General features: G+C 44.9%; 1 protein-coding gene across 2 annotated transcripts in view; it reads left to right on the forward strand.

Moving 5' to 3' along the window:
* Positions 1 to 26354, forward strand: part of PTPRN (protein tyrosine phosphatase receptor type N) — a 160091-nt gene that overhangs the window by 87032 nt on the left and 46705 nt on the right. For both annotated transcript variants that reach the window (XM_068246034.1, XM_068246035.1), the window contains one exon: positions 6098 to 6162. In XM_068246034.1, the coding sequence (XP_068102135.1) occupies positions 6098 to 6162 (65 nt within the window). The remainder of the gene's footprint in view (positions 1 to 6097; positions 6163 to 26354) is intronic.

The following is a 26354-nucleotide window of genomic DNA, read 5'->3' on the forward strand; positions in this document are numbered from 1 at the left end:
CAAGGTATCTAACACAATTGCTGACGAGGACAATATTTCAATGGCTTCTGCTTTGCTGGGCAGAAATTCACCAAGTTTTATTAGAGCAGACTGTAATTCCAAAACAGCTGCTAGACAAGTGAATATTACTGCAACACCAACTGAGGTAAGCAGTGCCTCAGACCCTTCTGCTAGAGGGTTTGAAATATCCAAAGTACTGGGTGAAGCATAAGACTCTGCGACCACAGCTTCACCGGACAGGATCACTGAACAGTCCATATTGCAGGGCAAAACCATGGAAGCACCTGCTGGACAGCATAATGATTCTGTGACCTGAGTTTCATTGGAGAGATCTACTGCACAATTCATGGTACAGGGCAAATTTATTGGAACATTTTCTGAACAAGGTAATAATTCTGCGATTTCAGGTTCACAGAGCAGATGCTCTGAGCTATTCACGAAACTAGAGCGAGGTGTAGAAACAGGAAGATCAAGACACAATGTTTGCGCATCTGAATCACCATTCATTTGTAAAATTGGAAAATTCAGATGCTGGGGTTCTGAGGTTTCTAGACAGGATTGCTTGGACTCGGAAACTGATGTAGTGCATCTATTGGCATCTGCTGGATCAGACAGGAGTTGAACTTTATTAACACAGGTAATTTCTGCAGGAGTGTTTGCAGAGACAGGCAAGATTTTTCTGGTGTCTGTTTCACTGAACAAAGAGTCATGAGTACTGGCTAGGCTGGACTCGGAAGTCAGCAGGACCTCTGGATTCTCTGCTGAGAAATTTGCACAGGGCAAGGTTAAGAATGTATCAGTGGCTTCTGTTTTACTGGTAAGTAACACTGAGTTATCCATGGTACAGGGTGGAATTGCAGGAACTTCAATTTCACACAAAAAGAGCTCCGAATCACCTGCTGAATCAGCCAAAGGTGCTGAAGCAGGCGGGTCAGAACGCCAAATTTGCGAATTCGGAGTCACATAAAAATCATCCAAAATCAGTTCCCACACATCAATCAATGGAGCCACAAAGTCATACCCACACACACCAGTTTTTATTAGGTTATAGGCAGACTTAATGCATGCATTCAATACCAATTCACTTTTTGCACTGTAAAATTGACAAAATGAACTTGAATCATTCTTCCATTCATTGACCAGAGCTTCCATCTCTCCTTTCTCAAATGGAGGATTCCAAGCATACTTAACAGGCAGATCATGGTTTGCAGATATGATTGTAGCAGGGACATATATTGGGTTAATTAGCAGGTGATTGGCAGATTCCTTATTCCTAAGAATCTCTAATACCTGTAGCAAGTGCTGAACTGTAGTGTATGCAAACTTCCCTTGCTTCACAAATAAGTTGATTTGTTCAATACTCTGTAATATCTCCTCATAATCATACTCAGATAATTCTTTTAAACAAAAATCTTTATTTTCCCTAGCCAGGGAGGAAAGTTCATTAGTAGTTTCATAAGTCCATTTAACTCCCCTGAAAGACAATTGCATTTCATTATCTGTTAATGGCAGAATCTCATTATAGGTCTCAGTCGCTAAGGATAACGACTCTGCAGATCGGACACGTTTCTTAGAACGTTTGCGTTTGGCCTTAGACCCTGCTGTTTTCCCTGCTGTTCTTGGTGATTTATTCAAGGCTGCAGGAAAATTATCAGTAACACCTTCTGCTTGCTGAACATTTTTGCAAGCAATTGAAGGAGTAGCTGATTGACCTGCTGCCAGGAGTTCATTAAGAGGAAAAGGCAATGGATCTATGCGCAACCAGTTATGGATCACAAACGCTAGAAATTCCAGCGGTCTTTCTTTCAAATCGGAATGATTGAGAACATCAAATGCCCACTGGAATAATTCCCCTTTAACCACCCTGGCGTTCTATTAAGATCGCCAGGGCGGCTGCGGGAGGGTTTTTTTTAAATTAAAAAAAAAACTATTTCATGCAGCCAACTGAAAGTTGGCTGCATGAAAGCCCACTAGAGGGCGCTCCGGAGGCGTTCTTCCGATCGCCTCCGGCGCCCAGAATAAACAAGGAAGGCCGCAATGAGCGGCCTTCCTTGTTTTGTTTAGATCGTCGCCATAGCGACGAGCGGAGTGACGTCATGGACGTCAGCCGACGTCCTGACGTCAGCCGCCTCCGATCCAGCCCTTAGCGCTGGCCGGAACTTTTTGTTCCGGCTACGCTGGGCTCAGGCGGCTGGGGGGACCCTCTTTCGCCGCTGCTCGCGGCGAATCGCCGCAGAGCGGCTGCGATCGGGCAGCACACGCGGCTGGCAAAGTGCCGGCTGCGTGTGCTGCTCTTTATTTGAACAAAATCGGCCCAGCAGGGCCTGAGCGGCAGCCATCGGCGGTGATGGACGAGCTGAGCTCGTCCATACCGCTAAGATGGTTAAACAAAATATAACTTAGTTGGAGTGCCCAGGTTGAAACAGGAGTCGCTTGGAGATTAGGATTGGCCAGGAACCTGGCACATTCAGAGAAAAACTCATTTTCTGTTTCAGAGCTAAGTTCTTCAAATTTCTTAAAGGAACAGGAACCATAATTAACAGTGTCATACTTTCTGGGAATCCCCCCCACAATGGGGATTGGTAATGGGGTTTTCATAATGTAAGGCTTGGTGGTGTATTCTCCACAGTCAGCATGCAACGCATGAGCTGGCGTGGAGGAGGTACACACACTAGCACCAGGAAACAGGCTATCCCTAGTATAGTGGAGGGGAGGACTGACTCCAATAGGAGATTGTGGCGCACAGAGCCGGTGCAGATCTGACAGCCACAAACAATGCTTTCGTTATAACGTCTCAGCGCAAAGTAGCGCTGAGCGCACAAACCAGAACTGAGGAGATCAGGACAGGTAGACAGAATGAACGCTTGCTAGCTAGCGGCTACTTAGCAACAGCAAGCGTCCAAAACCAGACAGACTGGAATGAGGCAGCCAATGCGCTGCGGCGATGGCGTGCCTCACAAAGACAGGACAGGACAGTCAGGAAACAGCAGGATTAAGATAGATGAACGTAACACAGATAAATATACAATAAGTATGTTTTCCTAGCGTATTACAATTACAGCTATCAATGAAACTATTTGTAACGTCTGACTAACATATGTATATATCGGCAATGAACCGATATATGACATAAGCAGGAACGCTGACTAGGAATGGAGTAATACAGGGAACAGGACTCAGAAGGATTCGCTATCTCTTCGCAGAGATGAACGCAATCCACAAACGGTAACAGAACAGGATTCAGAAGGATTCGTTATCTCTTCGCAGAGATGAACGCAATCCACAAACAGTAACAGAACAGGATTCAGAAGGATTCGCTATCTCTTCGCAGAGATGAACACAATCCACAAACGGTAACAGAACAGGATTCAGAAGGATTCGTTATCTCTTCGCAGAGATGAACGCAATCCACAAACAGTAACAGAACAGGATTCAGAAGGATTCGTTATCTCTTCGCAGAGATGAACGCAATCCACAAACAGAACCAGGAGCAGGGTAACTACCTCAGCACGGGTGGTCACGGTACGTGCAACCTACCAAAACGTGCTGGAAAGCTGACTAACTGCACACAGGATATAAACAGTTCGTGTACGTATACATCAGCGACACTGATGTATCAACGTAACACAAATACAAGGAAAATAATAAACGTGCTGGTGTGCATATATATTGGCAATGAACCAATATATGATGCAAAGACCAGCAAAGTATCTTTATAACAAGAAACACGATCGGGGGCTAAAGCGACAGCAAGACTGGCTTACACTGAAGCTATGAAAACCCAAGGAAACCCTGCAGGAAGCAGATCTTTATACTGAGGTCATCCAATGGGAGCAGACATGCAGATTCCCACACAGGTGAATGATAATCAGTCACAAGCTGACAGCAGGGAAAGACAGACAAAGCTATGCAGCTTGCATGGAAATAGATCAGAACTGCCTGAGCTGCAGCACTACTACTTCCAGCAATAGCTGCTGCAGCAGCGATCATTACAAGAGGATAGGGTTAGGCATCAGGAAGTGGTTTATATTAGGCATGGAGGGTAGGGGTTAGGCATCAGGAAGTGGTTTATATTAGGCAGGGAGGATAGGGTTAGGCATCAGGAAGTGGTTTATATTAGGCATGGAGGTTAGGGTTAGGCATCAGGAAATGGTTTATATTAGGCATAGAGGATAAGGTTAGGCATCAGGAAGTGGTTTATACTGAGCAGGGAGGTTAGGGTTAGGCATCGGGAAGTGGTTTATATTGAGCAGGGAGGTTAGGGTTAGGCATCGGGAAGTGGTTTATATTAGGCATGGAGGTTAGGGTTAGGCATCAGGAAGTGGTTTATATTAGGCATGGAGGGTTGGGTTAGGCATCAGGAAGTGGTTTATATTGGGCAGGGAGGATAGGGTTAGGCATCAGGAAGTGGTTTATATTAGGCATAGAGGATAAGGTGAGGCATGAGGAAGTGGTTTATATTAGAATCAGAATCAATTTTATTTCGGCAAGTAAATTTGCACCTACAAGGAATTTGTCTTGGCAGTTGCTTAACAAACGCAAACAAAAACAATACAAGGACAGACAGTGTGTATATTACAAGTCAAGGACATTTATGCAAGTATAGTGTCAGTAAGCAATGTGAGAATTGTTCATCTACAGTTCTGTGCTGATTACTATCAAGTCCTAGCAGCACTAACGTGGTTCAGCATTAAGTATGGCTACCGCTTGAGGAAAAAAGCGGTTCCTGTGTCTGGAGGTTTTGGTAGCCATTGACCGGAATCTTACTCCTGAAGGCATGCGCTGGAAGATGGAGTGAGCTGGGTGAGAGGGGTCAGAGGCAATTTTGGTTGCTCTCTTTCTGCACCTGCTAGCGTAAAGATCCTGCAGGGAAGGTAAGCTACAGCTAATTATCCTTTCTGCTGTTCGGATGATGCGCTGCAGCCTCCCCTTTTCTAATGCTGAGCAGGAGCTGAACCATACAGTCATAGATGATATTATGGTGGATTTGATAATTGCAGTGTAGAACTGCACCATTAGATTTTGAGGTATGCCAAACTAGGCATAGAGGATAAGGTTAAGCATCAGGAAGTGGTTTATATTGAGCAGGGAGCTTAGGGTTAGGGATCAGGAAGTGGTTTATATGAGGCAGGGAGGTTAGGGTTAGGTATCAGGAAGTGGTTTATATTAGACAGGGAGGATAGCGTTAGGCTTCAGGAAGTGCTTTTTATTAGGCAGGGAGGTTAGGGACAGGGTTGGGCATCAGGAAGTGGTTTATATTAGGCATGGAGGTTAGGGACAGGGTTGGGCGTCAGGAAGTGGTTTATATTAGGCATGGAGGTTAGGGACAGGGTTGGGCGTCAGGAAGTGGTTTATATTAGGCATGGAGGTTAGGGACAGGGTTGGGCATCAGGAAGTAGTTTATATTAGGCAGAGAGGTTAGGGTTAGGTGTCAAAAAGTGGTTTATATTAGGCAGGGAGGTTAAGTGACAAAAAGTTGTTTACATTAGGCAGGGAGGTTAGGGTTAGGGATCAAGAAGTGTTTTTTATTAGGCAGGGAGGATAAGGTTAGGCATCAGGAAGTAATTTATATTAGGCAGGGAGGTTAGGGTTAGGCATCAGGAAATGTTTTATATTAGGCATAGAGGATAAGGTTAGGCATCAGGAAGTGGTTTATATTAGGCATAGAGGATAGGGTTAGGCATCAGGAAGGGGTTTATATTAGGCAGGGAGGATAGGGAAAGGTGTCAGGAAGTGGTTTATATTAGGCAGGGGGGTGTGGGTTAATTGTCAGGAAGGGGGTCACGTTAGGCAGGCAGGTTACTGTTGTCTTTTCCCTGTGTGCAGAGACAAGATAGCTGCTCTGTGTGTTCAATACCATCTCTTGAGCAAGCATGAGAAGAGCAAAGAGCAAATCATCATATACAGTAGAGCAGACAGCATGACTCCTCAGAAGTGGGTGAGAGGAGGCAGTTAGCAGAGAGGCCGGGCACAGCTGCAGATCCCAATATGTTGTGGTTGGATTTCGATGACCTTTTCAGCTGGCTGAAATAAAAAGTTGAAAAAATCAATAAATGACATAAAGCTGACTGGTGTGGTTACCCTTAATGTCTTGCAGTTGCTCTGAAGTCAGATCTGCAGTCGGAGACAGGAGTGAAAGTTGTACAAACAGGAACTGGGCAGGTAAGGAATCGGATGTTGCGCTGTGAATGTGTGTCCTCCGTGTGGAACGTTCCTTAATTTATGTTAAATGTTAGTCCAAGAAATAAATTTTTTTTTTTAGTTTTAAAGAGAACCTGTAATAAAAAAAAAAATGTCTCCTGGGGGGTACTCACCTCTGGAGGGAGAAGCCTCAGGGTCCCAATGAAGCTTCCCCCACCCCTGTAGCTACAGGAAGTTCAGCGCTGGCTCCCCCGAAGTGTCCCGGAATCCTCTCTCGACAAGGCTGACAAGCGCTGATAAGCGCTGATTTATTTACCTTTCCTGGCTCCAGCGGGGGCGCTGTTGCGGCTCTCCACACGGAGATAGGCGAAAATACCTGATCTCCGTCGGGTCCGCTCTACTGCGCAGGCATGGGAGACGTGCGCCTGTGCAGTAGAGCGGCCCTAAAGCGATTGGCTATTTTCACCTATCTCCGAGGCGGAGAGCCGATACTGCGCCTGCGCTGGAGCCCGGGAGGTAAATATTTACATCCCCGCCGTTCCGGGAGGATTGAGGAGGACGGGGGAAGCCTCAATAGGATCCAGAGGCTTCCCCCACCCGAGGTGAGTACCCCCCAGGGAAGGTTTTTCTCATTACAGGTCTTCTTTAAATAGTTTGGAAAGAGGTTAGAAATAAATTTGGCTTTGTTACTGCTGTTCAGTGTTCACATTGGAGATATTATTCTATACTTCCTGTGTGTATCGGACCTCTGTGGAATCTTTTCACTTCCCTCTACCCATCCTTAGTCCCGCCCCCTCCACTCGCCGCTATAGTTCCCCTTATGTTGCACTGCACACAGTGCTCAGTGCTCAGGGCAGCTGTGCTGTGTGCGGGTTTGTGGTGATTGAGGTCAGAAGGATATCCGACCTCAGTTATCACAAGCCTGCACACAGCGCAGCTCCGCCGACTGCTGTGTGCAGTAAATCATAAGGGGAACTAAAGCTGCGAGTGGAGGGGGCTGAAGTATGGACGTGTAGAGGGGAGGAAGAACTGCCACTTCCTCCCCGCCCATATTGCAATGTCAACTGTAACTTATTACTTACTTATCTACTCTGGGTGCGTACGTACAAAAAGGGCGCCCGGACAAAAAGGGCGCGGGGTGTAAACTCTAAATAATAATTAATCATTAATAGGGTTTTTAAAAATAGTGTGCTATATTTCGTTTACAAATAAGGTTTAACAAAATTATAAATCATTAAATAATGTTTATGAAGTCAGAAATTGTGAAAACGTTATTCTTCCCTGTTTCTAAAGGTAAACTTATAATTACGTTAATGAAAAAAACAATAATATATGTTTAATTGTTATAATTCTATATTATTGTGAATAACCTTCATTTACGGTTTGTTCTTATAATAAAATCTGAAAATATTCTTTATAACGATGATATAAATATAACTACGTTCGTAATAAGTGTTGTAAAACATTAGTAATTATTACTAAAATTTTATGAAAACTTTACCTAAGCCTACTCTTACACAGAACCCTCCCTGTACCTATCCCTAACCCCTAGACCCCCCTGTTGGTGCCTAAACCTAAGACCCCCCTGTTGGTGCCTAAACCTAAGACCCCCTGTTGGTGCCTAAACCTAAGACCCCCCTGTTGGTGCCTAAACCTAAGACCCCCCTGTTGGTGCCTAAACCTAAGACCCCCCTGTTGGTGCCTAAACCTAAGACCCCCCTGTTGGTGCCTAAACCTAAGACCCCCCTGTTGGTGCCTAAACCTAAGACCCCCCTGTTGGTGCCTAAACCTAAGACCCCCCTGTTGGTGCCTAAACCTAAGACCCCCCTGTTGGTGCCTAAACCTAAGACCCCCCCGTTGGTGCCTAAGTAACCCTCCCTGTACCTACCCCTAACCCCTAGACCCCCCTGTTGGTTCCTAAACCTAAGACCCCCCTGGTGGTGCCTAAACCTAAGACCCCCCTTTATTATGTGGATAATAATGTTTTACTAATTGTGGATGCAAAAAATATTTTGCAATTTACGTTACGTACTGATCGCTTTATTTTGTGAATAATAATGTTTTACAAACAGTATGGGATAAAACTTTAAATAATGTTTTAATTAGTTAAATAAGATAAATATGTTTAGTATTTTTATAAACGTTATTCGGCACGGGTGCATTTTATAAACGTAAATCACCACAAGCACACTTATAAATCATTAAAAATCTCCTGGCGCCAGTTGTAAACGTTATTTATGTCCTGCTCCCTTTTTTCCTGCTCGGCGCCCATTAAACGCTATTTATTATGAGAGTGAATGGCGGCGCCCTTTTTGTCCACTAGCGGCATGCGCCCTTTTTTCCCGCTTCCACTCTGGGTTGCTTGCCTGTCAGTTACTGCAATGAATTCATGGTTGTTAAAAGTTTTGTCAAGTGGAAGTTAAAGTGAACCTCCAGACTAAAAATCTACTCAGCAGCACTAAAAAGGCTTGATTTTTCTTTAACAGTTTAATAGCATCAGAGCTTTATTTTTCTTATCCAAGACTCGTTTTTGGCTGCACAGAAGCCAAGCTCCGCCCCACCAAAGAAAACTGCCCAGGCATTTTCCCCCTGATACTGTGCAAAGCATGATGGGATTTATGATGATGTTGTTCTCGTTGCCTAGCAACTGGGAGGGGGTGATCAAGACACAGAACAGTTGGAACTGTGTCTCAGGCTCCCTGTCACCTCCTTTCAACCAAAAAGATGGCTGCCCTCATGAAATCACAACCATTTTGCCTGTTCTTTTAATGTCACTTAATGACAAGCTGACTTATAAAAACGTCCTGCTAGAGCCTCTTCATGGTTCCAGGACGTTTTTATAAGTCAGACAGTGCTGCTGCCGCTGTGCACGTGCACGTGCACGCTCCCACGCGTGCATGTGCATTCCTGTGCATGTGCACGTGAAAATAGTAAAAAAAAAAACACCAAAGAAAAAATATACCTTTATTTCCAAATACTATATTGTCACCATACTTTGCACTAGGGACATAATGAAACTCTTGTGACAACCAGGACAAATAGGCAGATACAATGTGTGGGTTTTATGCACAGTAGCAGTGTTTATATTAAAACTATAAGGAATGAAATTGGAGAAATAGTGTATTTTTTCATTTTTTCCTTGTTTTTCCCTTTAAACTGCATAGAAAATAAAGTAATTACTGAAAACAAATATCAACCCCAAAAAGCCTAATTGGTGAAAAAAAGAAGATATAGATCATTTCATTGTGATTAGTAGTGATTAAGTTATTGGTAAATGAAAGGGATGAGCACTGAAAGGTGAAAATCGCTCTTGTCCGTTAGGGTAAAAACACCCTTGGGGTGAAGTGGTTAAAACAGGGTGGGTAAGTGTAAGGCTTGGTGGTGTATTCTCCACAGTCAGCATGCAACGCATGAGCTGACATGAAGGAGGTACACACACTAGCACAAGGAAACAGGCTATCCCTAGTATAGTGGAGGGGAGGACTGACTCCAATACGAGATTGTGGCACACAGAGCCGGTGCAGATCCGACAGCCACAAACAATACTTTTGCGATAACGTCTCAGCGCAAGGTAGCGCTGAGCGCATAAACCAGAACTGAGGAGATCAGGACAGGTAGACAGAATGAACGCTTGCTAGCTAGCCGCTACTTAGTGACAGCAAGCGTCCAAAACAAGACAGACTGGAATGAGGCAGCCAATGCGTTGCAGCGATGGCGTGCCTCACAAAGACAGGACAGGATAGTCAGGAAATAGCAGGATCGAGATAGATGAACGTAACACAGACAAAAATACAATAAGTATGTTTTCCTAGCGTATTACAATTACAGCTATCAATGAAACTATTTGTAACGTCTGACTAACATATGTATATATCGGCAATGAACCGATATATGACATAAGCAGGAACTCTGACTAGGACAGGAGTAATACAGGGAACAGGACTCAGAAGGATTCGCTATCTCTTCGCAGAGATGAACGCAATCCACAAACAGTAACAGAACAGGATTCAGAAGGATTCGTTATCCCTTTGCAGAGATGAACGCAATCCACAAACGGTAACAGAACAGGATTCAGAAGGATTCGTTATCTCTTCGCAGAGATGAACGCAATCCACAAACAGAACCAGGAGCAGGGTAACTAACTCAGCACGGGTGATCACGATACGTGCAACCTACCAAAACGTGCTGGAAAGCTGACTAACTGCACACAGGATATAAACAGTTCGTGTACGTATACATCAGCGACACTGATGTATCAACGTAACACGAATACAAGGAAAATAATAAACGTGCTGGTATGCATATATATTGGCAATGAACCAATATATGATGCAAAGACCAGCAAAGTATCTTTAGAACAAGAAACACGATCTGGGGCTGAAGCGACAGCAAGACAGGCTTAAACTGAAGCTATGAAAACCCGAGGAGTCCTGCAGGAAGCAGATCTTTATACTAAGGTCATCCAATGGGAGCAGACATGCAGATTCCCACACAGGTGAATGATAATCAGTCACAAGCTGACAGCAGGGAAAGGCAGACAAAGCTATGCAGCTTGCATGGAAAGAGATCAGAACTGCCTGAGCTGCAGCACTACTACTTCCAGCAATACCGGCTGCTGCAGCAGCGATCATGACAGTACCCCCGCCCTTAAAGGCGGATACCAGATGCCTCTCAAAACTGACCTTCCCACGGAGACAACCTAACTGATAATTCATGATGACCGGGACAGCCCGGCAAGACCAAATTCCAGAATCAGTCATCACAAGACTGGACCCATCAGAACCAGAACCTACAGAACCATGCCCATCAGTACTACAAGTCTCAGTGTGACACCCATCAGAACCATGATTTCCAGAAGAAAGCCCCCCGAAGCTCTCTTAGCGATACCCACTGCCTTCCAGGGACCGTCCAAAAATGCCAAAGCCTTTGCAATGCCCACCGGAACTGTCTTTACCAACACAAAACCCACTGTTGAACCAGTCCAAGGTACCAGGACAAGCTTCCTCAGAGATCTCCCAGAACACTTTAAAGCTCCAAAGAGATCCCAACAGGTCAGAACGCCCTTTAGGCTCACATGGAGAACTATCAAGAATCCCCATGGAACCTATGGCAATTCCCGGGTTAGGGTTACAAGGACAAACATCAAGATCAGGGCTTTCAGGGACCAGAACCATCTCTGGGCATGCAGGCAGACTGGCAACATCAGAACATGTCTCCCCTAAGGAAGCATCCGAGTATGCTAACTCCTTAGACACACTTGGGCATTCTGGCACACAAAGCACATCTGGGCACACTGGCACAAGAGAAACCTCTGGGCATGTCAAGGAACTGTGAACCTCAGGGCCAGCCAAGATAGGACCGAAACCAGGACTGGACAAAAATTCATCATGACTAGACACTTCACAAGCACTGGACTCTCACTAAAGAATGCAGGAACAGACTTGGATGTCGCAGATTCTAGCAAGGTTATTAACAAATCAGGTTCATGGGCATAAACAAGACAGGACAAGTCTTCTGATGTATGAACTGAGCTAGATAGGGATTTCACAACTTCCTCTGGACTGGACAGAGACTCGTCAAGTACCTGGGATTGGGGCTCCAAAGTAGCTGCAAAACAAGTCAATATTACAGCATCCCCCACTGAACTGGGCAAATCTGAGGAATTCCCTGGACAGGAAGGGAACTCCGGAATCTCTGCCACACCGGCCAGAGAATCAGAATTTTCCAAGATACCAGGCAGGTTTTCAGGAACACTTACTAAATCAGACTGAAATTCTGAGACTTCTGTTATTTTGACCAGAGAATCAGAATTATCCATGTTACAGGGCAAGACTTCTGAAACATTCAGAGGACAGGGCTGGAGTTCCTCGGCTGTTACAACACTGGAGAGGGACTCAACAACATTGGTTAAAACAGACTGTGTACAGGGCAAGGTATCTAAGACACTTGCTGACAAGGACAATATTTCAATGACTTCTGCTTCCTTAGACAAAGATTCATCAAGTTTATTTAGAGTGGACTTTAATTCAAAGACAGCTGCTAAACAAGTGAATATTGCTGCAACACCCACTGAGGTAAGCAGTGCCTCAGAGTCTTCTGCTAGAGGGTTTGAAGTATCCAAAGTACTGGGTGAAGCATAAGACTCTCCGACCCCAGCTTCACTGGACAGGATCACTGAACAGTCCATATTGCAGGGCAAAACCATGGAAGCACCTGCTGGACAGCATAAGGATTCTGTGACCTGAGCTTCATAGGAGAGATCTACTGCACAATTCATGGTACAGGGCAAATTTACTGGAACATTTTCTGAACAAGGTACTAATTCTGCGATTTCAGGTTCACATAGCAGATGCTCTGAGCTATTCACGATACAGGGCAAATTTACTGGAACATTTTCTGAACAAGGTAGTAATTCTGCGATTTCAGGTTCACATAGCAGATGCTCTGAGCTATTCACGATACTAGAGCGAGGTGTAGAAACAGGAAGATCAAGACACAATGTTTGCGCATCTGAATCACCATTCATTTGTAAAATTGGGAAATTCAGATGCTGGGGTTCTGAGGTTTCTAGACTGGGACTCAGAAACTAATGTAGTGCATCTATTGGCATCTGCTGGATCAGACAGGAGTTGAACTTTATTAACACAGGTAATTTCTGCAGAAGTGTTTGCAGAGGCAGGCAAGATTTTTCTGGTGTCTGTTTCACTGAACAAAGACTCATGAGTACTGGCTAGACTGGACTCGGAAGTCAGCAGGACCTCTGGATTCTCTGCTGAGAAATTTGTGCAGGGCAAGGTTAAGAAAGTATCAGTGGCTTCTGTTTTACTGGGAAGTAACACTGAGTTATCTATGGTACAGGGTGGAATTGCAGGAACTTCAATTTCACGCAAAAAGAGCTCCGAATCACCTGCTGAATCAGCGAAAGGTGCTGAAGCAGGCGGGTCAGAACGCCAAATTTGCGAATTCGGAGTCACATAAAAATCATCCAAAATCAGTTCCCACACATCAATCAAAGGAGCCACACAGTCATACCTACACACACCAGTCTCTATTAGGTTATAGGCTGACTTAATGCATGCATTCAATACCATTTCACTTTTTGCACTGTAAAATTGACAAAATGAACTTGAATCATTCTTCCATTCACAGACCAGGGCTTCCATCTCTCCCCTCTCGAATGGAGGATCCTATGCATACTTAACAGCGAAACATTTAGGCTGATCACAGTTTGCAGATATGATTGTGGCAGGCACATGTATAGGGTTAATTAGCAGGTGATTGGCAGATTCCTTATTCTTAAGAATCTCCAATACCTGTAGCAAGTGTTGAACTGTAGTGTATGCAAACTTCCCTTGGTTCACAAATAAGTTGATTTGTTCAATACTCTGTAATATCTCCTCATAATCATACTCAGATAATTCTTTTAAACAAAAATCTTTATTTTCCCTAGCCAGGGAGGAAAGTTCATTAGTAGTTTCATAAGTCCATTTAACTCCCCTGAAAGACAATTGCATTTCATTATCTGTTAATGGCAGAATCTCATTATAGGTCTCAGTCGCTAAGGATAACGACTCTGCAGATCGGACACGTTTCTTAGAACGTTTGCGTTTTGCCTTAGACCCTGCTGCCTTTGGTGATTTATTCAAAGCTGCAGGAAAATTATCAGGAACACTCTCTGCTTGCTGATCATTTTTGCAAACAATTGAAGGGGAAGCTGATTGGCCTGCTGCCAGGAGTTCATTTAGAGGAAAAGGCAATGGATCTATGCGCAACCAGTTATGGATCACAAACGCTAGAAATTCCAGCGGTCTCTCTTTCAAATCGGAATGATTGAGAACATCAAATGCCCACTGAAACAATTGCCCTTTAAACAAAATATAAACTAGCTGGAGTGCCCAGGTTGAAACAGGAGTCGCTTGGAGATCGGGATTGGCCAGGAACCTGGCACATTCAGAGAAAAACTCATTTTCTGTTTCAGAGCTAAGTCCTTCAAATTTCTTAAAGGAACAGGAACCATAATTAACAGTGTCATACTTTCTGGGAATCCCCCCCACAATGGGGATTGGTAATGGGGTTTTCATAATGTAAGGCTTGGTGGTGTATTCTCCACAGTCAGCATGCAACGCATGAGCTGACATGAAGGAGGTACACACACTAGCACAAGGAAACAGGCTATCCCTAGTATAGTGGAGGGGAGGACTGACTCCAATACGAGATTGTGGCGCACAGAGCCGGTGCAGATCCGACAGCCACAAACAATACTTTTGCGATAACGTCTCAGCGCAAGGTAGCGCTGAGCGCATAAACCAGAACTGAGGAGATCAGGACAGGTAGACAGAATGAACGCTTGCTAGCTAGCCGCTACTTAGTGACAGCAAGCGTCCACAACAAGACAGACTGGAATGAGGCAGCCAATGCGTTGCAGCGATGGCGTGCCTCACAAAGACAGGACAGGATAGTCAGGAAATAGCAGGATCGAGATAAATGAACGTAACACAGACAAAAATACAATAAGCATGTTTTCCTAGTGTATTACAATTACAGCTATCAATGAAACTATTTGTAACGTCTGACTAACATATGTATATATCGGCAATGAACCGATATATGACATAAGCAGGAACTCTGACTAGGACAGGAGTAATACAGGGAACAGGACTCAGAAGGATTCGCTATCTCTTCGCAGAGATGAACGCAATCCACAAACAGTAACAGAACAGGATTCAGAAGGATTCGTTATCCCTTTGCAGAGATGAACGCAATCCACAAACGGTAACAGAACAGGATTCAGAAGGATTCGTTATCTCTTCGCAGAGATGAACGCAATCCACAAACAGAACCAGGAGCAGGGTAACTAACTCAGCACGGGTGATCACGATACGCGCAACCTACCAAAACATGCTGGAAAGCTGACTAACTGCACACAGGATATAAACAGTTCGTGTACGTATACATCAGCGACACTGATGTATCAACGTAACACGAATACAAGGAAAATAATAAACGTGCTGGTATGCATATATATTGGCAATGAACCAATATATGACGCAAAGACCAGCAAAGTATCTTTAGAACAAGAAACACGATCTGGGGCTGAAGCGACAGCAAGACAGGCTTAAACTGAAGCTATGAAAACCCGAGGAGTCCTACAGGAAGCAGATCTTTATACTGAGGTCATCCAATGGGAGCAGACATGCAGATTCCCACACAGGTGAATGATAATCAGTCACAAGCTGACAGCAGGGAAAGGCAGACAAAGCTATGCAGCTTGCATGGAAAGAGATCAGAACTGCCTGAGCTGCAGCACTACTACTTCCAGCAATACCTGCTGCAGCAGCGATCATGACAGTAAGAGATTATATTACCTATCTATTTTAATTAACATAACGAATGTAATTTAATGGCAGTATGTTTGTGTAGGCTGAAGTTCCCCTCACAAGTGCTCTAAACCCACATCTGAACTCTGGTCCCCTAACTTTCATGTCCTACCTCTCCCTCTAGATTGTAAGCCTTTGAGCAGGGTCCTCCTCCTTTTGTGTCCTACCTGATCATGCACCTCCCTTACTGTGAACCCATCCTATGGATCTGAGTGAACCTAACTTGCCTAATCTCCGTGCACCCATCCAGTGACTGACTAAGCATTACCTGGTACTCATACTGTGCTGCATGATCTGGTCTTTCTTGTATTCCTTTATTGTCATATTGCTGTATGTCACCCCTAAATCTTGTCTGCAACCTAAACTAATGTCCATCACTGCGTAATATGTTGGCGCTTTATAAATACAAGAAATAAATAAAAATAACTATGTAGGTCATGAGGGTATATTACGGGTATAAATACGGGCTTGCAATTATTGACGGACACAAAACCGAATGGGGACATAATTTAAACGTTGTAATAACCGGGACAAATGGGCAAATACAATATGGATTTTATTCACAGTATCACGTTTTACTTTAAAACTATAATGGCCGAAATCTGAGAAATAATGAATTGTTTGTTTTTTTCTTATTATTCCCGTTAGAATGTATTTAGAATAAAATAATTTTTAGCAAAATGTCCCACACAAAGAAAGCCTAATTGGTGGCGAAAAAGACAAGATATAGATCATTTCATTGTTATAAGTAGTGATAAAGCTATTGGCGAATGAAAGGGAGGAGCACTGAAATTTAAAAACTGCTCTGGTCCATATGGGGTAAAAGCCCTTACTAGTGAACTGGTTAAAAAAGTGGCATTTCCAAACTTTTTACTTTTTGCAGATGATATTAAATAAAAAAACGATTTACAGATATTCAGGACAGTCAGGAAGAACTGTACTTTAAGTTAAAAGGCTTTGAGTCTTACTTTGTTGTCCGTTTCCCCTCGGCCTGCTGTGAGTCCACCTGTAAGGGTGTACTAAAAGCAGGAAATCATAGCCAGCCACAGGTGCTCATCACAGCCAGAGGTCTGTTGTGGGGCATCTACCCGGAAACAAGTGATGCTGTGCACTTTTATTTGATTGGCTAATAATCACAGCACTGCTTCCCAAACAGGAAAATATGAGATGCTTTTTTGATTGAATACAAAGTGAAGAGACCCAGTTCTGAGTATGGTAACAGCAAACTGCCTCAGATCTTAATGGAACCAAGTGTTCTAAAATGACAATGTACACATAGGCCCATATGCAATTCACATTTTCACCTGAGTTTTCTCCTAGGAGATAATTTTTGAACTTCAATTTAAAATAACTTTCCAGCACTTTTCAACTAAAAAAGTACCAAAAAGTTGGAGTAAAAGGACTATCAGAATTATTTTGTGTATGTTCTTGCTTTCTGGTGGCTTAAAAGGCATTTTATTGATAAGTTTGAAAATAACACCTAGGAGAAAACTCAGGAGAAAAAGTTAATTGCATATGGGCCATAATGTCTAAGTAGCTGAGTAAACATGTTCCTACTTTTCATGTTAAATATCAGAGGCAAAAGCTTTAATTCATTGTGTGTAGATTTCAGCTACATTTGGAATGTCTCATTTGCAAAGGTATGAATCTCAGCAGTCTGACATGCTAAGAACAGTGTAATATTGAAGCAGAGTTGTATGAAAAGCCTGTCAGGTTTGACACACACAATTACAAATGTTTATGTTGCACATAAGATACATTTCCTCTGCTCTCTGCAGAGAGCACAGTCAGAGACAGGCAAAGCTTTCTCTCACACACACAGGGCTAACAGATGAAGTGTGAGGGAATTCCCCCTCCCCTTATGATTCACTCTGCTGTCAGAAATTAGATAAAAGTAAACAGAGATAAGAATTCAAATGTATACACCAGTACTTAGCGGCACTTCCCAAACATTTTCTATCTCAATTGAAAAAAAACATGTTAATCGATAGTGTTCTTTTAACTGGCTGAACTGGTAAACTAACTGGTAAGACCCATTAAACAAAACCCTCATCAGATGTAACAGGAAGCAGTGACATCCTTACTAGTGATGATACCTCCTCTATTTGGATACCTAGTATCTGAAATCAGCAGGGCATTGTTGTGTGGCTGGAGTAGACATTAGGGGGCAGTACTGAGGGAGTCATTTAAACACAGCCATGCATAAGTAAGCATACTGTCACGGATCACTTTTATTAGTCCCAAGCACGTCCTATTAATAATGGGCGTTAGGGAACCCTGTGCAAGAATAGCCGCCATCCCCGCGCACATGACTGTGACCCCACATGGCAACCCGTGCACACACCTGTGACCCCCTGCATGCGCGCCTGTCCATGTGCGCCCGTCCACAACCGCTGCCCAATCGCCGCGCATGCGCACCAAGAACCTGGCAGGGACACTGAAGGACGCAGCTACAGTTGTTTTATTATACACTAGCTGATTGCCCGGCGTTGCCCGGGTATGTATTTGGCTGGTGTTGGCTCCGCCCACTTTTTCTAACCATAACACACAATTACTCAATGACCAAGTTTGTGAGCTTTGCGGTCTTTGGTATCAATAATTTGCATTGAAATGAAAAAAATCTGATAGGCTGTTTGTGGCTCCACCCCCTTTTCTGAATTTTAACCCCAGTCACCCAATGACCAACTGTAGCAGGTTTGAGGCTCGTGCTATTACCAGTGCAGGAATGGCAGCAATTAAATATTCCCCTTGAAAAGCAATAGGTGAAGTTTGATTCACTTTTGTAGGCTCCACCCACTTTTCAGAATATTAATCCCAGTCACCCAGTGACCAACTGTGCAAAGTTTAAGAACCCTGCCATTAACAGTGTAAGAATGGCTGCAGTTTACATTTTCCCAGTGAAATTTGTATTTGTCTCCACCCACTGATGACCCGGTGTTGCCCGGGTGTGTATTTGAATGGTGTTGGCTCCGCCCACTTTCTAACCCTAATGCACAAACACTCAATGACCAAGTTTGTGAGCTTTGGGGTCCTTGGCATCAATCATTTGTATTTTCCAATAGAAATTAATCAAATCAGATAGGCTGTTTGTGGCTCCACCCCTCTCCAGCATTTGAACCCCAGTCACCCAATGACCAACTGTAGCAGGTTTGAGGCATCTGCTATTAACAGTGTAAAAATGGCAGCAATTTAAATATTCCACTTGAAAATCAACAGGTGAATGTTGATTGGCTATTATAGGCTCCACCCACTTCCCTGAATATTAATCTGGGAAAAGTTTGGGAACCCTGCCATAAACAGTGTAAGAATGGCTGCAGTTTACATTTTCCCTGTGAATTTTTTTGGCTCCACCCACTGTTTGAAATCTTGACATACAGTCACTCAATGACCAAGTTTGTGAGCTTTCGGGTCCTTGGCATCAATTATTTGTATTTTCCCATGAAACGAAACAAATCTGATTCACGGTTTGTGGCTCTGTCCCCTTTTCTGAATTGGAACCCCAGTGACTCAATTACCAACTGTACCAGGTTTGAAAAGTTAATTGTTTTTGGCTCCGCCCACTATTTGTAATCTTGAAATACAGTCACTCAATGACCAATTTTATGAGCTTTGAGGTCCTTGGCATCAATAAGTTGCATTTTATCATTTAAATTAAACAAATGTGATTGGCTGTTTTTGGCCCGCTCCCTTCAGAATTTAAACCCCAGTATTCCAGTGACTGACTGTAGCAAATTTTAGGCCTCTGCCATTAAGAGTGTAAGAATGGTAGCAATGTGAATATTCCCCTTGAAAATCAATAGGTAAATTTTGATTGGCTGTTGTAGGCTCCACCCACATTTCTGAATATTTATCCCAGTCACCCAGTGGCCAGTTGTGTAAAGTTTGGGAACCCTGCCATGTTAAAAATGTAGTTGTTGGCACCGCCCACTTTTTCTAACCTTGACATACAGTCACTCAATTATCAAGTTTATCAGCTTTGGGGTCCTTGGTATCAATACTTGGTATATTCCCATTGAAAAATAAACAAATCTGGCTGTTTGTGGCTCCGCCCCCTTTCTGAATTTGAACCCCAGTCACCCAGTGACCAATTGTACCAGGCTTGAGGCATCTGCTATTAACAGTATAAGAGAATGGTAGCATCTTAAATATTCTCTTTGAAGATCAAAAGGTGGATTTTTATTGGCTGTTGTAGGCTCCACTCACCTTCCAAAATCTTAATCTCATTCACCCAGTGACCAGCTGTGCAAAGTTTGAGAACCCTGCCATTCACGGTGTAAGAATGGCTGCAGTTTATTTTTTCCCAGTAAAAGTTGTTTTTGGCTCCGCCCACTTTTTGTAACCTTGACACACAGTCACTCAATGACCAAGTTTGTGAGCGTTAAGGTTCCTGGCATCAAAAATGTGTGAATGGAAGCAGTTTATCCACCAAGGAAATCTGATTGGCTGTTTGTGGCCCCACCCCCTTAGTGAATTCGAACCCCAGTCACCCAATGACTGACTGTAGCAAGTTTGAAGCCTCTGCCATTAAAAGTGTAAGAATAGCAGCAGTTTAAACATTTCGCTTGAAAATCAATAGGTGAATTTTGATTGGCTGTTGTAGGCTCCACCCACATTCTTGAATAGTAATCGCCTTCACCCAGTGACCAACTGTGGCAAGTTTGAGAACCCTGCGATTAACAGTCTAAGAATGGCTGCAGTTTACATTTTCCCATTTAAAATGAATGGCTGAAATTTGGCTGTTTTATGCTCCGCCCACTTTTCCTGGATTCGTAACCTCGGTCACCAAGTGACCAACTGTGCCAAGTGTGGGTACTCTGGCTTGATTACTGTGAGAATGGCAGCCTTTTACATTTTTTCCATTGACATGAATGGGTGAAATCTGATTTGCTGTTTGTAGTTCCGCCCACGTGTGCAGGGGGGGTGCGAGACCCCCAGAACATATCATCCCAGGTAGTAAGGGATCTGTGTACCAAGCTTCGTTGAAATCGGTCAAGCCGTTTTCGAGTAATCGCGGCACATACATACACACATACACATTTTATGTATATAGATTATGTTGTGATAGATTTCTGCCCAGGGTCACATTTTACCAAGAGCCTGATTGTCCATTCAATGGTTTCTTTCCACTCAGAAGTGAACTCTCAGTTTAGGCAGGGTTCTGGCATTACATATAACTTTCTTGATTTTATTGCAATAGATGCGTCAGTAGATGCAAAACGATGATAAAATCATCCAGATCCCCCACCCACCTGCCTCTTGTGTGACCATAATAGCCAAATAGTTCCACCAATGTGTCCCCATTATACCCCCCTAACTGCTGCCACCATTGTGCCCTTCATTGTTGTAGCTAGTTCCACCATTATGTCCTCCTAACTACCCCCACCATTGTGCTGTCCTAACTAGTTCCACCATTATGGGTCCCTAACTACCCCCACTATTGTGCTGTCCTAACTAGTTCCACCATTATGGGTCCCTAACTACCCCCACTATTGTGCTGTCCTAACTAGTTCCACCATTATGGGTCCCTAACTACCACCACCATTGTTCTGTCCTAACTATCACTACCATTATGGATCCCTAACTACCACCACCATTGTGCTGTGAGAAAACGCGGAAAAGCCGCCGCGTGTACTCAGAACAAGGCGGCTGATTCCACTTCCAACGCGGCGGTTGGCACGCGTAGGCCTACATCTAGTAGTATGGCCATACGCGGAGAAACTGCCGCATGCCTTAATAGCGGTGCGGCGGTTTCCGCATCCAGCGCGGCGGGTGCTTTACATCACATGTCTGGTGTGGCTGGGACTGATAGTCCTCACAGATTCAGAAGGACGCTCGCGCGCGCTGAGAGGCAGAACTTATATGACAGCCAGAAGGGAGTCAGCTGACCAAGCCGGTCAGCTGACGGCAGTACCACTTCCCATTGGTCCAGCACTTAGGGGAGGCGCTGGAGAGCGCTTTGCTATATATACTGGGTGCTGGTCATTCTCTGGTTGTCTGCCGTTGCGATCACTACGTGGTAGCACTCAGACCTGTTTGTCAGTATCTGTGTTATTCTCTAGACTAGTTCCAGGGTGTTGATGACTACGGAGCTCACACCCAAGACTAGAAATACAGTGTATTATCTGTGTTATCATTCAGACTAGTTCCAGGGTGTTGATGACTACGGAGCTCACACCCAAGACTAGGAATTAGCTTTACCATCCTGTTATACTTCAGACTAGTTCCAGGGTGTTGATGATCAAGGAGCTCACACCTATAGACTAGACATTGTTGATTATTTGTTATGACCTTCTGCTTTCCTGACCTCTCTTCTGATTCTGATTTGGTACTTCGCTATATCTGATATTCCGTTGCCAAACCTTGCTTGTCTTAGGATTCCGTATCAGTCTTTCCCTCTGTATCTGATCTGTCTGTCTGTTGCCGACCTGGCTTGTCCGACCTCGAGAACTATCTCCTCTGTTTAGAGATAGTTCACAGATCTGTCAGTGACACTCCACCATTGGTGTCACTCACACTCTGGTCCTTCCCATTTTCAGCCTGACTCCTCCCCTTGGGGAGCTTCAGGCTTTTGGAAGGAGCCTGTTCTTTGGGCAGTACCCTTACTGCCTTGCACCCTCAATACGGGTGCTCTCCTCAAAGTATTACTGTTGCACCAAACACTCTTATTACTCAGGTGTCCAGAGGTTAGAGATATATCTGATTATCGGTGATACTGCAGATCATCAATAATCGGGTATATATCTGTATTCTCAGTGATACTGCAGATCACCGATAATCAGATCCTCTCTGTGTTACACCGATCGTTACATGTGCTCTCCTAAATATCACCACCATTATGTCCTCCTAACTACCCCCACCCTTGTGCTGTCCTAATGTAACGATTGGTGTAGCAACACAGATGACTGATTATGTGTGATCTGCAGAATCACCAATAATACAGACGCTATACCTGATTATGTGGTGATCTGCAGAATCACCAATAATACAAGTATAGCTAACAGGATAGTGTATAGTGCTTGGTGCAACAGTAATAGAATAGTATAACTAGGCCTCACCAGAGGAGCTGATGGGCACTATCATACACAGATAGGATAATTTGACAGAACCTCACCAGAGGAGCTGGTGGGTACTATTAGAAGAACACCTCACCAGTGGCAAGGGCCCACAGATGAGTAGAGAGATCAGACAGGCTTAGTTAGGCACCTGAGAGACAGATACAGTTCAGAATCAGAAGGCAAGAGAGTAGTAAGTATTCAGGCAGAGGTTCAGCAACTAGATCAGATGGGCAAAGGCACAGAATCAGTAAGCAAGAGCAGAGTCAGAGGTTAGCCAGAGTCATACACAGAATATCCAATATACAGTAATACAATAATCCTAGTCTTGTGTGAAATCCCTGGTTTCCTCCCAGATCAAAGCACACCGGATACTAGTCTAAGGTCTGAGCGCTAACACGTATGTATTCGCAACCGCAGACAGGTTGCGAGTGAACACGGAAGGCTTAAGAAGCAGAGGATACCTCACAGCCGCACCCCCAGGAATCAGCCAATCATGAGCAGCTTGAGTCCCCTCTGACGTCAGCCGACCAGCAGGTCAGCTGACGCGCCTCCTCCCAGCATAAAGGTCCTGTCTACGCGCGCGGCCGTGTGATACCAGAAGCCTATGTGCCTATGACCATTCCGTCCTCGGCGTGCTAGACGCCGGCAGGACGGAAACAACCTCCAAGCAGGGAACCAAGGCGGCTGCGGAGACGCCCTGCATGCCTGCAGCCGCAGATGTTACACCTAACTATCACCACCATTATGGATGCCTAACTACCCCCACCATTGTGCTGTCCTAAATAGTTCCACCATTGGAGCTCCCAACTGTCCCTCCTTTGGAACCCAGTCCCTCTTTCCTCCTCGTTTGTCCCTCCTTCAAGACTGATGTAAAAAATATATACTGGAAAATGTATTTAATTTACTCTAAACTTTCTTTTCTTTTAAATTTAAATATTATTTTCAAATGTTAATATGAAGGAAAAGTAATGATGATAAAAAGGACCGGTGTGGTTTGAGTTATAAATTTACATATTTTTCTTATGAATTCTTTATCGTATGCTTGACTAAAAATGTAGTGGGGGCTTGACAAGGGGTGTGGTGGGGGTGTGGTTAGAGGTGTGGCAGGGGTGTGTCTTAAAGGTGTCCCTCTTTGCTATCTCAAAATGTTGGGCGGTATGCCCCATTATGGCCCCCTTCACTACCGTCACCCTTGTGTCCTCCATTGTGCTGTCCTAACTACTGCCACCATCATGTCCCCCTAACTACCACCTCCATTATGTCCTCCATCCTCGATCACGAGTCCCGAGGGCGGCACCTATACAGAGTCATGTGACAGGAAGTAATGGAATTCTCAGTGCTGCCACAACCACTGGCCAGTTTCCTTCCTGTGTATCTTTGGCAATTGCTGTGAGTGGAGTTTACACCCAGGATTATGTTTTTGGGTTGTTGAGGGAAACAGTCCTGGTGTGTACTTGAGTATATACAGTAAGTGGTCCACAGGGCGTATTTCCATATCAGGGCCAGTGGCATAGCTAGAGATCATGGGGCCCCATAGCAAAACGTTCATGGGGCCCTCAGATGTAGGCACTCTTAAATAATGTGTGTGTGTGACTCTGGATGTGACAGCTCAGGATGCAGTGTGTGTGTGACTCTGGATGTGACAGCTCAGGATGCTGTGTGTGACTCTGGATGTGACAGCTCAGGATGCTGTGACTCTGGATGTGACCGCTCAGGATGCTGTGTGTGACTCTGGATGTGACAGCTTAGGATGCTGTGGCTCTGTATGTGACAGCTCAGGATGCTGTGTGTGCGTGTGTGTGACTCTGGATGTGACAGCTCAGGGTGCTGTGGCTCTGTATGTGACAGCTCAGGATGCTGTATGTGACTCTGGATGTGACAGCTCAGGATGCTGTGTGTGACTCTGGATGTGACAGCTCTGGCTGCTGTGGCTCTGGATGTGACAGCTCAGGATGCTGTGCGTGACTCTGTATGTGACAGCTCAGGATGCCGTGTGTGACTCTGGATGTGACAGCTCAGGATGCTGTGTGTCACTCTGGATGTGACAGCTCAGGATGCTGTGTGTCACTCTGGATGTGACAGCTCAGGATGCTGTGTGTGACTCTGGATGTGACAGCCCAGAATGCTGTGTGTGACTCTGGATGTGACAGCTCAGGATGCTGTGTGTGCGTGTGTGTGACTCTGGATGTGACAGCTCAGGGTGCTGTGGCTCTGTATGTGACAGCTCAGGATGCTGTGTGTCACTCTGGATGTGACAGCTCAGGATGCTGTGTATGACTCTGGATGTGACAGCTCAGGATGCTGTGTGTGACTCTGGATGTGACAGCCCAGAATGCTGTGTGTGATTTTGGATGTGACAGCTCAGGATGCTGTGTGTGACTCTGGATGTGACAGCTCAGGATGCTGTGTGTGACTCTGGATGTGACAGCCCAGAATGCTGTGTGTGACTCTGGATGTGACAGCTCAGGATGCTGTGTGTGACTCTGGATGTGACAGCCCAGAATGCTGTGTGTGACTCTGGATGTGACAGCTCAGGATGCTGTGTGTGACTCTGGATGTGACAGCCCAGAATGCTGTGTGTGACTCTGGATGTGACAGCTCAGGATGCCGTGTGTGACTCTGGATGTGACAGCTCAGGATGCTGTGTGTGACTCTGGATGTGACAGCCCAGAATGCTGTGTGTGACTCTGGATATGACAGCTCAGGATGCTGTATGTGACTCTGGATGTGACAGCTCAGGACGTTGTGTGTGACTCTGGATGTGACAGCTCTGGCTGCTGTGGGTCTGGATGTGACAGCTCAGGATGCTGTGTGTGACTCTGTATGTGACAGCTCAGGGTGCTGTGTGTCACTCTGGATGTGACAGCTCAGGATGCTGTGTGTCACTCTGGATGTGACAGCTCAGGATGCTGTGTATGACTCTGGATGTGACAGCTCAGGATGCTGTGTGTGACTCTGGATGTGACAGCCTAGAATGCTGTGTGTGATTTTGGATGTGACAGCTCAGGATGCTGTGTGTGACTCTGGATGTGACAGCTCAGGATGCTGTGTGTGACTCTGGATGTGACAGCCCAGAATGCTGTGTGTGACTCTGGATGTGACAGCTCAGGATGCTGTGTGTGACTCTGGATGTGACAGCCCAGAATGCTGTGTGTGACTCTGGATGTGACAGCTCAGGATGCTGTGTGTGACTCTGGATGTGACAGCCCAGAATGCTGTGTGTGACTCTGGATGTGACAGCTCAGGATGCCGTGTGTGACTCTGGATGTGACAGCTCAGGATGCTGTGTGTGACTCTGGATGTGACAGCCCAGAATGCTGTGTGTGACTCTGGATATGACAGCTCAGGATGCTGTATGTGACTCTGGATGTGACAGCTCAGGACGTTGTGTGTGACTCTGGATGTGACAGCTCTGGCTGCTGTGGGTCTGGATGTGACAGCTCAGGATGCTGTGTGTGACTCTGTATGTGACAGCTCAGGATGCTGTGTGTGACTCTGTATGTGACAGCTCAGGATGCTTTGTGTGACTCTGGATGTGGCTACTGTGGCTCTGGATGTGACAGCTCAGGATGCTGTGTGTGACTTTGGATGTCACAGCTCAGGATGCTGTGTGACTCTGGATGTGACAGCTCAGGATGCTGTATGTGACTCTGGATGTGACAGCTCAGGATGCTGTGTGTGACTCTGGATGTGACAGCTCAGGATGCTGTGTGTGACTCTGGATGTGACAGCTCAGGATGCTGTGTGTGACTCTGGATGTGACAGCTCAGGATGCTGTGTG

The sequence above is a fragment of the Hyperolius riggenbachi genome, chromosome 7 (genome assembly GCF_040937935.1).
Source record: "Hyperolius riggenbachi isolate aHypRig1 chromosome 7, aHypRig1.pri, whole genome shotgun sequence".
Classification (NCBI taxonomy): domain Eukaryota; kingdom Metazoa; phylum Chordata; class Amphibia; order Anura; family Hyperoliidae; genus Hyperolius; species Hyperolius riggenbachi.